At 39.4% G+C, this 16,583-nt stretch overlaps 1 protein-coding gene across 2 annotated transcripts; it reads right to left on the reverse strand.

Annotated features, from left to right (window-relative positions):
* Positions 1 to 7,068: 7,068 nt before the first annotated feature.
* LOC111249946 (cytochrome P450 4c3-like) lies at positions 7,069 to 15,611 on the reverse strand. 2 transcript variants are annotated; one of them, XM_086987752.1, is made up of 6 exons: positions 15,263 to 15,611; positions 12,059 to 12,272; positions 11,752 to 11,903; positions 10,749 to 10,815; positions 10,488 to 10,645; positions 7,069 to 7,293 (listed from the first exon to the last, which is right to left on the reverse strand). In XM_086987752.1, exons 1-6 carry the CDS (start codon positions 15,353 to 15,355, stop codon positions 7,240 to 7,242), a joined length of 738 nt encoding a protein of 245 aa, XP_086843878.1. In that variant the 5' UTR covers positions 15,356 to 15,611; the 3' UTR covers positions 7,069 to 7,239. The 2 variants fall into 2 exon arrangements, with proteins under 2 accessions (XP_086843878.1, XP_086843880.1); XM_086987754.1 differs by having other exon boundaries at positions 12,059 to 12,337.
* Positions 15,612 to 16,583: the final 972 nt, after the last annotated feature.

Genomic DNA, 16,583 nt, shown 5'->3' on the forward strand with positions numbered 1-16,583 from the left:
ACGAACCGTATTAGCGTAAGCAGTATTACCGAAACATATCGATTGTGCATTATGACAATCCATGAATAATTCTTTATGTCGCAACCCCATTTGTTTTTCTGCCGATCGATTTAATGCTTTACGTACAGTTTAGCAAAAGTATAATGTCTCTATACCCAAGGTAGCGGTGTCAGACACCCAGAGAGTCGGATGAAATTCGCAAGGGTCGTTACGTACTACTCTAAATAACTTGGATCTTCAATTAGATAGTTAGACGAGTTTCGGTGCGATTAACTTGAATTTGGAGAATACTGCGCAGTTACACTTCTTCTGGTGTGTAAAGCAACGTGTCGGTGAAAATTCTGGCATATTTTCCTCTCAAAGTTTTCTGGCTTTAGAATACCTTACGCGATATATATATATATATATATATATATATATATACGGTGTTGCTGGAATGTCTAAGATCTTGTAGTAATAAACTTCATGTAACATAACTTACTTGGGATATTCGAGCTTAATGTTTACGATATACCAGTTACTTTGTGGTGTGACCCGTAACCCATTACGTTTATAAGCACCGCGCTAAAAGAGCACAGCACACTAGAATAAGATGATTTCAATCGTGAACATTGCACTTAGATAACTAAGAAGGATGTTATTCAACTTAGCACTCGCTATAACGAAAATAAACGTTGCACAATTAAACATGCTTGGTTCTAAAAATTGGTTTTAGCAACGACGGCCGCAATCTACAGTCACTAAATGTCTCTGACTTTCAGAGAAATCGGACCGTCAGCAACGTTCAAGAAAACACCTGGGCGATCCAGGAGTTCGTAGGAGAGATGACGCGATAAGGAAGATGATAAATATACCTCAAAAATACTTGCTTCCGCCCGAAAGAAAGGAAATTCTCCTGGATTGCTGGCCTTAGTTCTGCAATAGGTTTCTAATATACTAATTTACACTCCAACATTGCCAAGATTTAACATGGCTAAAGGTGTCACAAAGTGAATTACATGCATGAAGTAGTTGATACCTGTAACCAACGAGAACTTTCAGATATATATATATGTATATATATATATATATATATATATATATATACTGAAATCTATCATCAGTTGTAATGCAACTGGTCAGTTAGCGGCTATTTGTCCATATCCCAGGTACTCACTTACCAAACCACGTGCTAGGGCGACATTCGATGAGGAAACTTGTATGCTCCGGGTATAATATATAGGTGAAACGATGCAGAAAAGCTAACATATTATACTATAGAAGTTCTTGTACTTCTGTTTCTTCGACCTATGTGTATTGCTAATTTAAAAAAAAAAATTAACGCATATAGATGATGGTGAAACTGGCAAAAGTATTGGTTTGCAAACTGGAACACGAAACGATTCGTCGTGAGGTCGTTTGCCGTAAGCAAAGATTCAGAAGAAATGTCTGCCGCTGGGCAGATGACCAGCTTCCTCGGAATCGTTGGAAAAAGAGCTATCTTTCAGGACGTTGTTAAATATTGGGCTTCTCTTAAATTCGTGCTAAAGGCTATTAGCTACTGGCGGCAAATGCTAGATAGTCCTATGGCAACTGTCATTCAGGAAATGGGAAGAGCACATTGTGCTGGAGTGGTGTTCACGTACGATCCAGTAACTTCCAGACCGGCTCATGTGATAGTTACCGTAAAATTCGGACTCGGCAAATCTGTTGTGTCAGCAGCTGTCGATCCAGACATCTACGCTCTGCATTAGACACCCGAAGTTCAGGAAGCAGGCACAACTGCACAGGCCATAGTAAGCCTAGTTAATACGGCGGTAAGCACCCGGCTACGACCGCGTACACCCCGGGCTCTGTTAATGTAAATTATGCACGATTTTTAAGATATTATGGGCACACGCAACAACATCTTAAATCGTGTCACAGCGAGCACTCCTGGTACATCATGTATATCTCTATTATGCTGTTTACTTATGGCGCGAAACCAAGGATCGTACGGTCGTCAGATCACAGTTAGGTATAGGCATAGAGGAAGAAATTGTTGCCACGAACAAGACAGAGGAGTTTTGTCTTAGCGATGTCCAGGTCACCAAGATCGCCATCGTAGGAATGAGAGTCAGTTGACACCGCACGTAATGTAAACGAACGAAATAAAAATAAAATGAAGTAAAAGAAAATAATTCATTATAGACTAATAATTATAATTAATAATACAACAAACTAGTGCTATTGATCGTCATCAGTGACGGAGTTTACCAATACACCTCGCGATATCGAGTGGGCGCTCGTGGACGGTCAGGTCGTTCTTTTGCAGCCTGGACCAATGACCTCTGTATTCCGCAAAAGCGACTTTGAAATTCAGAATGATCTGAATTGCGCCCTTTACACACACCGCGAAGTTCTTAGTAGAGCCAATTTGGAGTATGTACGAACCTCGTTACAGGTCGTACGTCTAAAAGCATTGTACTTTAAGGCTCTCGTTTTTGTTTATAGCCGTTAGTCCTTTTCAAATACCTCCACAGGGTTTTTTTTCTTAAAATGCATTCTGATTTCAGCGAGGCAATGTCCGGCGTATCTTCAGCGCTATCGCTAAATCTTCTCCGGTAATATTATTCGAGTGTTTTTTCAAAGGATTTCACGCAAAAATTGTTCCCTGATATATTCGACCAGAGTCCGTATAGCTGCACACAAGCTTTCAACGTGGGCAAAAAAGTGCTCGTGAATCTTCTCGACGTAAGTACCACAAGTGAACGGAATTTTATTCATAGTAGACACATTTTTGCCTGTTATGCTGTTTTCCTCAAGTTCGGGTCAAAAAGTGTCTGCGAAGAAAAATGCCGACGTTCCTGGCCAGAGAATGACAGGATCCACGGCTGTTCCATGCAAGTTTTGCCGGCATAAAATAAAGCTTTGGAAAGCTTTAAATGATTAAGCGATTTAACTATAATAAGCACAAGGGCCCAGTTACAGGGTATTTTTGCGGACAAGCAGTTTATGAAGTGGTTATATTTAGATGCGACAGCGGTGGACATAAGACCCTTAAAAATGGTACCTTTCACGGCCTGGTCGAGAAAACGCGCAGCCGCTGATCAACACACAGCACACAGTAAGATATTAGTTGATCACTTGTAGACGTTGAAACAGTCTGATGTTGAAATTGATGTAGCACGAAAAAAACCTTGCGACAAGCAGAATCGAAATTTTCAGGTATACTGTTTGAGCAAAGGTTTCGTAAGAATTTTTATTTCACATACATTAACAAAGAGCGAGTTTAACATATCCGAGTGAAACATGCCATGCGTGAATTCATATGTAGCAAAATAAAAATTAGTATATAGGACACGGTATTGGCTCAGTTTTTCAGGATTCCTGTAAATGCCCTCAACTAATAGCATTAATTTTCTAATGGTATGCAACAAATGCTTACTATCAGAAAATACATACGGCCAGAAAATACATAGAAAACCCTTTCCGCTGCTATTTATTATTAATTATATTAAATAAATGTTACATTATCCATAAAACTTACTTCGTAAAGATGTACGAATTGATGGCAATCAATTCATCCCTTAAAAAGATGACCTGACCACACCATTAGTTACGTGGTGATTGATAAATAATATCGGATTACTAAACGCGCGCTTTTTTTAAATTTTCCACAGACGTTGGTTTGTAAAAAGTAACCAAACATTACATCTATAATGTGTGTATTAAATATACATTGCTCACATCACGATAATCGCTGGCAGTACGCCGATCGATTAAAATCTGCCCAGTTCTTCTAGATGTGTCAATAAATTAAATTAACACTTAAAGACGCAGGGGAGCGGTCGAAAAAAGGAAGGATTTGTTGTCTCACCCTGCTGTGGACAATAAGACAGATTGAAGACGGCATTAAACCACCCATGCAGGCCAGTTTCTTAGTATCAGTATTTAATATCGTGATGCTTAACACACTTAAAAGTAGCCAAGGACAAGAGAAGGCTACCCCCGAAATAATGGCGAAAGTTACCAAATTGCTATATTCAGATTATGAACTGCTAAGCGCTCGTAGTCCGGAAGACCTTACGGTAAGGAAGCATTTCATGTTAAAAATAAACTATATTCCGACAGGTCAATTTATGATACCCACATCTAAATTTCCATTGAGCCTATTTTCCTTTCTACTAGTAGGCGCAGCATCCTATTTAGTTTTCAGCCCATTTTAAAACCAAATGAAGGTCAAGTAAACATTTGAAGTAGAACATTATTTTTCGCATCATGCTTTGATATATACAGACCGCGCTGTTAATAAACGAATGAACAATAAGTGACGTGCGACATTATACTCTACTTCCATTGGAGCTTGCTGTGGGGCCTCGCGAAGCTTTTGAACTAGCGAGAACTGAATACATTATACAGTAGTACCTGTTTTTGTCACTACAGAAGCTTGCATATTGTATTCGTAACGATCCCAGAGGAAACGAGTTCCCTGACATGACTGTTGAAGATGCCCTGGAGTGGCTATAAAACGACGAAGCCGAAGCAGCCATCGAATTCAGATGCTTCCGGACAAAGCACGTGAAGAAGCTGACATCCAGTCTAAGACATGGGTCACGGATTCTCCACCATTGATTAAAACGCTATAGGCCAATGTGCGCGCTGGAAAGTTCTTGAAGAAGAAGGTGGAAGAAAGAATTACAATAGCCAACCTTGAAAAACAACCATCATTTTTTCACCGGTAATTGCTGGCACGTTCTCAAGATACATATTTCGCTTGGTTCCGCATAATATCATAGCTTCACATCCATGAAAACAGGTGCATATCTGTACATTGTACCTAGTTATTGACAAAATCCTACGACGATACTGCGCGACTCTGGCCAACTAGGAACGCAAAGGTAAATGCATGGACGCATGCAAGGATGGAAATCCGTAGTCCCTAATATTTCGAATGACGGTACATACATCAATAGCAGTACTGAAAAATATGCTCAATGACCATTTTTGTCCATTGTTTTATGACGACTTGTGACGACTATGACGAAACGCTATGATTTGTAGCTTATCACATTGAAAAAGAAAATCACCAATCCCGCCAATGCAATGGTACGATTCCTGAAATCCTTCGCATGACTATTCAATGTATTTCATGTGAATTTGCTAGAAAACTGTGCATCAAAATCATCCCAATAATTTTCCTTTTTTTTTGTTTTTTTTTTATTTTTATATATTTGCTGGAATATGCATTAAAAAAGGATGGGTGTAATCATGGTAAGTGAAGTTTGTCCGCCTATTACGTGTGAAAAACCATACATAGATTTATTTTTTATTTGCTATTTAATAATTTCTATTTATTAATTAAATTGTTACATACTAACATGATAAGTTGTTAAATTACATAATTTCGCGAACCCAATATGCACGGGAGGCGACCAAATCAAGCTTGATTAGGTACATACACTACGTGATGTCGTTCGTCAGTCACATCGGAAAGCGTTTGTACATTGAAGGAAGACTCCCAGATGTCGAACTTGTCTACTTCCTGACGGTAGATGGAATTTATCGTCTAATTATTTCGCGTAATACCGGTCTTTTGCGTGCCGGTAAGTTCCGATATATTGATTTTGCTCCTTGTTCACTTGCCCCATATGCTCATTCAGAGCACCAACTAAATGTCATCTAATCCGTCTGCTTAGCTCTAGAACGGCCGAATATCTCTAAACGTATTGCGAGCAATAAAAATTTTCTCTGATATATCATGTTCTGACTTCTACATTAAATGTTTGCGTCAAAACAGCATTTTGCTTTTAGGATTTTCTAAGCACTTTTGCTTACAGTTGGGATTTTATAGGGCGACTTGATGTTCGCGGATGCGTTGCCAACTCGACAAACAGAAATTTCCCATACTTTTCAACGGACGGTCTAAGCCGGCGCACCTAAGATTTACTTTTTATCGATTATTACGAAACGATGAAATTTTTTAAACTTTCAGATACAATTTCTATGATTGAAACTTGTCTTGTTTTGTAGTTGCTAGATAATGAAACGAAAACGTTTGCTTAAAAAGATTCCCATTCAACGTTTCATGCTGTGCGTTTTCTCATCATTATCGTTTCTCCTATTCCAGATTCTATCCGAAGCCATTTCAATTCTAAAAGACGCCCTTGCTTTATCCGGCATCCGTGTGAGACAAGGCGTCGTTGTAGGTGTAGCCAGAGTTATTCTGTCACGACTTCCTGAGTGAAATACACGTTATTCAAAGGTGCGACATTCTCGTGACGCAACCTCTTCCATTGCTCCATAGAAAACACAGCGTAAACCATCACAATCTTCTCGTTTCCAGCCTGCGTGATTGAATGCTAGCAACAAATTCGCTACCAATCGTTTGAAGATCTTTATTTACTCAGTAGAAATAAAGCTCGAGGACAGGTTATTGAATGGACGCTGTGGAAGCTCCAATAGCTTGAGGAGAAATACAGCTTTTCTAATGTAGTTACATATGCTACGTAAAAAATCTGAGATCAGCCGAAGAGTTTAGTACAACGCATCTGATACATTCAGTAGAAAACTAACACAAGTAAGAATTGTACGAAAATTGCAGGTTGGACGCCTGCAATTGTTGGTTGGGTAAGTGTTGTGGTCATCGAGTCTGATGGCCTGTTGTCGCATAGAGCAGTTGTCGCTTGTGGGTACGGGCTGCTCGCCATCGTCAGAGTGTATGAAGCAACCGAGTTCTTCAGATCTAGAGAAGCAATTGTCCTCGATGGAAAGGAAGGACCAGTTGTTAAACAAGATGAAGGTCCAGTGGAAAAATGAAACTTCAGAAGATCAAAAGTGTGGCTCAATTACTAATTCCAGCTATGCTACGGATCGTCAAGCTGACACGAAGCGTAACACTGATAGTTCGGAGCTTCGAGGGGAGGCGCGACCAACCCAGACGCACAACTGTGAAAATGATTAAAATCTTAATGGAGAAAAGTAAAAGCCCCTTTCTGCGAAATAAAAGTAGATAACTGTAACAGTCAGTAGTGCTATTTCTAAAAAGTACAAGTTTACTAATTTACCTAACGAAATAGTTATTATAGTTAGAATCAATGGTTAAGATAACACTTTATTTATGAACAACACGTTTGTTATGTCGGTTATATTCTCCAATCGATAATAGGCATAATGTACGCTGACGTCTGCTTCCTGTTTACGTTGGGCCGCTATTATTTCCAAATTCGGCATATTGTATTACAGATTATATTTTGGCGTTTGCCGCAGAATTAGGTAAATTTATGAGAGAGAGATAGATGATCGTCCTTCGTTCGAGGAAAGGCCAATGTAGGTCTGCAGTCAGGATAAGATACGCGTCGGATCAAGAAAAAAGTACATACAAACTTACACTCACACACAGATAGGGTAAATTATTTTTTGACCGTTGTTAGTTCTTATTTCATATCTCTTAAAGCAAATGAAACTATATAACACATTTAACACTATCACAATGTTCCCGTAGCACTACAGGGTGATCTGATATATCGATAACACTATCTGAAAAATCACAGCTGTCGTTGGTGTACTTATTGCATTATAAACGTATACCAACGCTATAATGTTATTATGTAGAAACTTTTCAGTTGCAAATACAATGAATTGTTGGAATAGCTGACGGGTATCCTGCCAATGTTAAATATAGACTTTCAAACCATCCAGAGATTTTTCTTCTGCACGAGAGGGTCACTTAGAGCCGCTACTCTGAGTCCCACGACCAATATGTAATTACTATGAACTTCGTGCGATCAGAGGGGGTTAACAGCTGCCAATATGACTTCACACACGGTTGCTATAATAAGATATTTGCCGATTGAGGAGACAATATTTTTTAGGAATAACTGATCAGTGGGTGTTGAATCAAAATCGTGTTCGTTCCGAATGGTCCTTATAATGAATACGGATAATCGTCAGATGGGACACTTTTAGCGCAGATTTTTTCCCAAATTGTATATTGTTCCCTAGCTCGCTGTTAATTTACATAACGAACTCAACTAGGAATCTGGTCTCTAAGGATCGAAGCGTATAATTCGCTCTAATCTCTGTTTAGCTCACTTTTAATAATAGCTTTTTTTTTTTATTTTCAGCGATCTCATTAAATCTGTTTCATGCATCACATCAATTGTTTGCTCTAGCTTCTATATGAAACATAGATGTGAGTTTCTTATTTGATGGTCCGCCTCGCTCAATAGACCTAAGAGGCTCCACAGACCTCAGCAGAAGACGGAGCTTTCATTTCGTGAAGGCGCTCGAGAGTCTTCATATATTCGTTCATGATGATAGACCACTGATAGTGATATGTTCTTTATTCGCGGCGATAGTTCATTCACTACATAGTGCATCTCGCTTGCTGATATCTCACTTCCGACTATCTACGAGATTGCCTTACCTTAGTCTTCTTTTGTATGAAATCAATATAATTTCCTAGAAATCTTGATTAGTAGTTCTCTACCGCGTTGACTAGCTGCAAATCGGACGCAGCTTTTTTAGACAGTGATCTAACCTATATAGCTGTTTATTATTATTTTCGTCCTATCATAAGACCTAAAACGTTTTACCCTAGCAGACATCGTTCTTGGCTATTTCATAGCCTGCATTGTGTGCTCACAAACGGATACTACATAGAGCACAATAAATTTCAATAAGATTGCTTTCGAACTGGAATGTCTGTTTGTCTTAAATTTCTTTCTTACGGTCCGCTTAACTTAAAAATTACTTCAGGCGACTGGCGCGCCACAAAGCGACACAAATTGAGCGTACGCCCAGCTTCGAATCTTTCTGGAGAAGACTTGAGTAACAGTTTTATAGACGACCAGGCTTTATTTTTAGTCCTTTCTAGTCCTCGATTCTTTTCACCGGTTTCACTTTCTGCCGACACCGCAGACCTGCAGCAGATATGACTCGCACCGACTAGAACATTTGGCCGAAGGCCCACTCAATTTCTTTCCCTCACAAGACGAGGGAGGGTTGCCTTCTCTTTGAACGCCCAATAAAAATGACTAGATAATGGCAATGTCTAATTGTATGTCTTGAAGATCCGTTAATAGTTTCGACTATGCTTGCGGGCTAAGGGTTTTGAGCTTAAGAATTTTATAATGGGTTCTCTTGCCGGGTTCCCTGTGTCCCTTGTCCTTCCCACGATAAGCAATGGTGCCAGTCGAGTGTTTCTATGGCAATCATTTCCTTTAAAGAAGATGAACACTGTAAACTTTTCTAGCATCCCGCAGTCGGTAGTGCTGACTGTAGATTCGACAAACTACATCGATGGAACGGATCTAATCCAGGGATCATCTATCCGACTCGATTTCTTTGGAACGATTATTCTAGACTCTTCCAAATTCAGGAAGATCAGTAATGTGTGACCGACATCGTCTTCGACCCCTTTATCGCAGTAGACGTATCTATCCCGCAAATCAACTAGTTTACGATACACACTTTTTAATAGTATGTGTTTTCTCAGAACGGTTTGATTATAGTGCTCTTATTACTGACAACTTGAGAGTGAGACTTAACTGGACTCACAGGATCTGCACAGAATACTAAGTTTCTATTTCTGAATGTAACTCTCAAGTTTACTTTAATCTCAGTTTTATGTATGCATGCATGCACACATTTAATGACTTGTTTCAGACATACAAATTCCAAATTTGCCATTTGTTACAACATTATGATAAAACTCCGTATCGAGCATAACTTACTCTCACTTTTTGCCAGTGACAGATTATATGTCTTTATACACTCAATCGACACTTGATTTGCTCAATTTACCACTCGCCAGTGGAACAAGTCTACCTGCACCGTGATGTAGGTTCGATAAATACGCTAGCCTTGTGATGGTTGTGGGGTTAGTTAAATTCAGGTGTGTTGCATGCATCTTCATTGGCTGTAGCCATTCTACCTCTAAGTAGCGTCAACTGGAAGTTTCGATAAACAGAGCCGCTCACGTCGCTATTTATCGCAAAAATTGAAGTTTAAATGGATTACCCAATCAGAATAACCGTTGGGTTCATGCTGTAAATACGTTGTTTGGCCTTTTTACCATTTGATTAACGTACGCTTCATTCCTTGCTATGCACAAAATTGGTATTTTTTTTAACGTGGGGTGCTTTCGACGATATTTTCGCTATTCAATTTCGAGCTTCGATGTAGAGAGGAAGCCCCTTCCCCCCCCCCTCGAGCGTGTGGTAAGTTCTCCAAGGACACGCACATCGTTACGTGATAGAGCTGACCTAAGATGGAACTTTCTTAGAGTTCACGCGACCATAATTTTCGGCTCCACCAGTGCAAATTTTTGTCCTATAAAATAAGATTGTTCCAGCTTAAATAAGTTCACCACTATTTCTTCAAAGCAATTGAGTACTTAAGCGAATCCACGTTCTATATCATTATACCTTTGTCAACGAATAGTTCTTCTCTTATTATCATTACTCTTATAATCTTTATATATATTATAATCTTATAATACTCTTACTTATAGTCATTACTCCTACCAATACAATTTCGAGGGCCAGCGGAGAAAGGTATGTAGGCAAAAGGGTTTCGTGCAGCAACATTTTTCGATAAACATCGATCGGGATTGTAGATTTCGGGATCAGGAAATACGTCTCGGTCACGATAAGTAACGTTGGTGACTTGACGTTGTGACCGCCTAAACACGAATTACGATTATTTGTTACTTAGAGTTACAACTGTCAAACATTAACAGAAGAATAAATAAAAGCAAAATTTCGTCTCGTATTAAGCTTACTCACAAATCATTAAGTCCTGGTTTACGAACCGGGCAATGAGGGGTACTGAAGGATACAGCCGCTGTGCTTCCTGCAGAATAATCATATGTAATTTATCTGGTAAAAACCGGGAGGTGTTTTATATGTGGTAGCTATGCAACACGGTCAAAGCTTCACAACACGTAACAGCAATACTGGTTCGTGTCGGCCTGTATTCACAGCTCGCTCCCGGCTAATATTCTAGCACGTGGCGCCAGATACTTTCCTGACTTCTAGTCAAAGAACAGAATTACCATCTTTGATTAAGACAAGAGTAGAAATACCGTACAAGTGACCCCGTGTCAATATGTCACTTTTGATTGAAAACGACATAAAAAAACAGTGGCAGCGACATTGTGTACCGTACGACGACGTCCGACCAGGAGCAAGTGAGTGGGATTGTTGGCCGACGTGACCTAAGTGGCTAACGCGCGTACGTTGCCATAGTGACCATTAACTAACTCATTAACACGCAGCTACGCTGGCTAAAATGTCAGCGTTGATAAATAAAAATATTACTGGAAAAAATTGAATTATTATTGCCACCATGCCTTTTCATAGGTCTGGAGAAACCCTGGATAGGTCCAGCCAAACCTACCTCGGTTAGTCTTTTAATGCGGGCATGTCTTACGCTCTGAAGTGATTCCGAAGACTTATTCGTATAGAATAATAGTGAGGAAAATAAGCCATAATAGAAAAAATTATTGATGGTCATCAAAAGCTCATTCGTTATCTTACCTGCAGTTACAATGCACTCAGCTAAAGATGCGCTCCATCAAATCTAAATTATGCCCAAGCAGTGATTTATGTACGAAGCATTAGCTTTTAAATGATCTAAAATCTGAAGCAGATAAAATTGGGCAGATGAAATTGATTCGCTTATCCTCTGTTTCCAGTAATTGGTTTGGATGAAAAGCACCTAATTATTACTGACCTATACAATGATCCCAAAGGCAGACAAAGGCAACAGACGACTGAAATACCTCACCTTAATACAGCGTTCAATGTATTTCATCTTCGAAAGATCATCTTGGGTTATCGATCCGTCGTTATCGTTTCCAAAAATATCGTCAAGTCCTTGATGGACCTTTGCCTGTATGTCAGGATTTTCGGCAAGGAGACACAGCGTCCACGAAACGCCTAGTAATAGAACGCACAATAATTAACGCGTGGACTTGAAAACAGTCAAAACAAAATTAGGAGGGTAATACTCCTAGTTCCTATCCTTCTAGACCAGTATTTTTTTCTCGTAGATTTCATGCTACTTAAACGATCGCGAAGGTTTATATGTTTACCCATAGGGGTGGTGTCGTGTCCTTCGAACACAAAGGTGTCTACCTCCTCCCGGATGCCTTCAAGCGGCAGAAGCTGAGAATCCTCCAAGTGAGTCTCAAGCAGTAGATCGAGAAACGGACGCCTCTTCTTCAGACCGGTGTCTTCTTTGTTATTCGACGTTTCCGTGTTGGTTTCACGTTCTGCCAGCATTTCAGCCTTGCGCTTCTCAATCACCTTTTCCCGTTTGTATAGTCGCATTTGTGTGAGAACAAATAATCAACTTTGCTAACTTCCTGTACCTGTGTTAGCAGAACGCGAACTTTTAACTAATGTGTATTTTTGGTGTTAGATCATTCGACTTGACTACAACATATTCTACCTTAACCCTAGCTAGACCCCTGGATATCGTTTAAAGGAAACTTTAACTATTCTACCTTTCGAGTGAAGCTGTGAAGTGTGTCGAGGTTCTTACTGTAACGACGACCCTCAGCACTCACAGTGTAAAAAATATCGAACCAATGCCAGGGCTTTACCATGCGTTCTATAAGACTAGCTCCAACATCATAGGCTGCTCGCACATAATCCGAACCGCTGTTATCATGAGCATGTATCTTCACACCCATTGCGGTCTCTATGGAATAATTGTAAAATAGCTCAATTGTAAACAGGATCGGTACTTGTTGTTGTTCAGTTAGTGTCGCTGACAAAAATTTGCCATTTACTCTTTCTTTTTTATCCTAAAAATATTGTTTATAATGTAGCAAATATAAAAATATTCTTAAATGAACATATTTATTATACTAGTTTTTCCAGCTAATTATTACTTTGCCTTATCATGTCAACACCCCATTTGCCTACTATCATGAGCGTGCATGATAGATTGTTGCCATAGAGCTACATAGTTGAGCATGTTTCTCTACAACTTAATAAAACTTCTTGTAATAGTTCATCGTGCAAGACGGCCAACAAACACTTGTGGTCAAGACCATGCACGTTTCTTTCAAACACATCGAAAACGGTACGCTTTTCGAAAGAAATTCATTTATTTACCGCATATAATATCGAGCGTACTCATGCTAACAGGAGAAGTAATTTCGACCGGCTTTCCTCCTTCGTGTCCTTCAAGGACAGCAGCGAAGTGCTGCGAGTGTTCATCGATCACTCGTATGAAATCCTCAGGGATGCGGAAATGGAACGCTGGAGTAAGCATCTTTCGTCTTTGACGCCATTTGCTACCATTACTGAGTTCAAACTCAAAAAAAAAAAAAGCAAACTAGCAACTGATTGGGAATGAATGATACTCAATGGAATTAATTGACTACAATATATGCTAAGCTGATACAGCTGTAACAAATGACTCTGCTGAACTAAGGGGCTCATTTGGTTTCATCAGCAGACCCGAAAACGGCCTCATTTGACAGGAGATACACAGAAAAAAAACTGTCCTGAAATAGGTATCACAGCCACGATGAAAATATTGAATACGAATTACGAAAATGGTCCATAGGCAACGAATTCTCTCTTCTACAGATGAAAATATTTCGCAATCATCAACCGTAACCAATCAATTAGATGCCTAATGAGCAAACCGGTTCCTAGCCAGCCGTTAAGGAACTTGTAGATCCACGATTTGTCGATAAGGGTCGGTGATGCCAAAACTGGTCCGATTGGTTCAGCCTTATGAAAAAGCCTTGAACAAATCCTTGTCGATTTGGGTCGTACTTGCCCATATACGTGTCCAACAGGACTAGAAGTGCTGTCAATGAATGTATTCATTCATTGAAAATATATGATAAGAGTTGGCACTAAGGCTACATCCCGAGCCGAGACATACAGAATCAAATGTAAACCCTTTATTCTTTTTCACATTAAACAACACTAGGGTTACTTCCGCCATGTGGAACAATGTAGGCACAGTTTAAATTATGACAAATGTACCATTTGATTAGAACTTACGTCAGGATTTCCAGATCACGTTACGCAGAAGACCAACTGCATGTATCAATGAAGATATTTGTACTTGTCAGGAATAATACTTACATAATCTTTAGCGACAGTATTAACGATATGACGATAATTGTATGACGTTTTCGATATTATATGCTAGGAATAGTTTCCGTTTCGAGCTATGATGTTTATTTGATGAGGACTAGGAACAAGCCATGCGAGAACAGCTAAACTAAACCATACTGGCATAAACACATTGACATAGGTGGAGATGTTCGTAGTTCGTAGTCTGACCGCCGAGCATTTGTAATAACAAAACTGTTCTTCGAAACGTTACGTAACTAAGCTTGTCTCAAATGGGATGGGATTTTTCAATAACGTAATCAACGTAGAACGTCGATCAAATGCCTTTGGTTACTGATCTCAAGCTGATAAACACCAAAAATAGTGGCAAAATTTTTAGAACTCCCAGCGAAGTATTATAGTACGACTGGTGTCATTGAAAGGAAAGACGTTAGAAATGGTGCGGCCGTACCAACTCGCGTAGAATGAAAAGATTCGAAGTTCATAAAGAGCATTGTGTAGTCGGAAAAGCGTTGTACGCTAATTGCGGCTTTTACATAACGAATCTAAACTTTTTAGTTTAATATCCGCGACAGCTGTCGCATTTATCACCACGTTTTGTCTGATCATCGAAACTAAGGAACCTCAAACCCGAATTGTACTCTCAGGTTTTTGACAACAACGACAACATGTATTCTGGAAGAGGCTTTAAATGCTCGGACAAACAGTCTAGAGATCTTAAACTTCGGTTGGTGTTGTTCATTTCTATTGACTTCGATGTACAAAAGTAAGTAGGGTAAAAATGAAGAAAAAAAACTTTGCACCGACAGAGAAAGCATTTAGACCGAACTGATAATGGCAGCAATGAGAATCGGCGCTAGTTGGACGGCATTATAGGGAGGCCTCATTCGCAAAATTCGGTAATTCTTTGGGGGCAGATGGTTTCACGTAAATATTTTCTCGTATTTACGGTAATTAGAAATGTGTATATATATATATATATATATATATATATATATATATATATAATCGTATATAATATAATTGTATATTATGATATACGATTCTATTTGCGCCTACTATATGGTTCATCAAAGCAATACTCGGCCCGAAACATAACTTCTTCTAGAAAGGGGTTACATTTACTAGAGTCTAAAACGATGTACATGCTAAGCACGGATATATGGTTAACGGACTTTTCCTATTTAACGTACCTTCACCGATGGACGTTTTTTCATGTTCCAGTCCGAATGAAGCAACCACTCTGCTCCCAACGGATTCCACCAGGACGGTGCCACTCCCGGCATGGTTCTATTCCAGTCAAACCATTTTCGGAATAGAATGATAAACGCCCATAGAAACAGTACGAACCCAATTATTATCGATGGTACATAGATGAGAATGCGTGGAAAATGTCGAACTGTTCCTAATGTCTAAAATCTAGCTATTTGCCTATCACAGTCGAGAGCACAAAAGTGATTCCGAAGAACTTTTAAGGTATTGGCTTGAACGTTATGTGCACAATGTACATAACGGCCCAAGAACGAGTAAGTCATGCGTGGATAGTTTGTTTTCTTTTAAGCCATCTGGCTTAGTGAGGGCCCTTGTTAGGAGGGTCACGTGACGCAATTGTTGATGCCGTCGATAACCGCTATTGGCTGATAGCGAGTAGGGTGTCAACTAAGACAGCTTATTAAATCAACTGTGTGTGTGTGATGTTTCTCGAATCCAACATGAAGGCTAGAGGGCAGAAGATCATTTCTGTGGAAGCCACATCCCAAGTCATAGAAAGGGCAAAGCTGCCCCATCTTCTCATTAATCTTGTAACTAGTCATAACGGCAGGAGCGGCAGCATTTATACCGATAAGTATTAGCCAAAACCCTCCTTCTTTTTTAAAATATGATGAGACAATCATCAGCAAGTATTAACGAACGAAAATAATAAATACTGTTTTTCAGTGTCTCCATTCTCCGATAACGTGTCCAATAGCCAAGCCGGGAACTCGAGCTTGTAATGTAGCAAAGGGGCAAGGAATACGGTCCGCTATTTGAAATCACATCGTACAACATTCCCTCTGAGATAGATGAGCCACCCGGCACTATCCTGAAGATCTACCTGATGATAACTCGTATCGGTTACGATGAATGCAGACGGCGTAATTGTGCGTCGACTTGAGTTAGTCAAGCCCGTTGCTTATTATTTACCTTATAAATACGCATGTCGGTGTAATTTTTGCAATTTCATGATAATTGGAATTTATGTGTCGAGAAGTAAAAAAAAAACACACAGGTCGTCTGCATTCTCTTATCCATGGATCAGAAAAATGCCCCAGCATAGTTACAAACCGATATATAAATAGTGTGTAAGAAGAATAATTGTGTCCGTAACGAATCTGTGCTGCGCACCTAATAGAGCGTTAAACTTTTTTTTTGCAGTAGCAGAATAAACTTATTTAAAAATTAAACACTGGATTGTTCGTTAGACTTATTTTCTTATTGTCTGGATTGCCTTATCTAGCAATACAATCATAGCAA

The sequence above is a fragment of the Varroa destructor genome, unplaced genomic scaffold (assembly GCF_002443255.2).
Source record: "Varroa destructor unplaced genomic scaffold, Vdes_3.0 BEIS01000004.1, whole genome shotgun sequence".
Lineage (NCBI taxonomy): Eukaryota > Metazoa > Arthropoda > Arachnida > Mesostigmata > Varroidae > Varroa > Varroa destructor.

What these genes read in the sequence shown, in the direction of transcription:
- LOC111249946 (XM_086987752.1), bottom strand. Translation starts at nt 15,355, where the DNA reads ATGCCGGGAGTGGCACCGTCCTGGTGGAATCCGTTGGGAGCAGAGTGG. An exon ending in ACATTGAACGCTGTATTAAG is followed by an intron (nt 10,816 to 11,751) that starts GTGAGGTATTTC and finishes ATTATTCTGCAG; the next exon opens with GAAGCACAGCGGCTGTATCC. An exon ending in TGGCCCTCGAAATTGTATTG is followed by an intron (nt 7,294 to 10,487) that starts GTAGGAGTAATG and finishes TCCTGACTGCAG; the next exon opens with ACCTACATTGGCCTTTCCTC.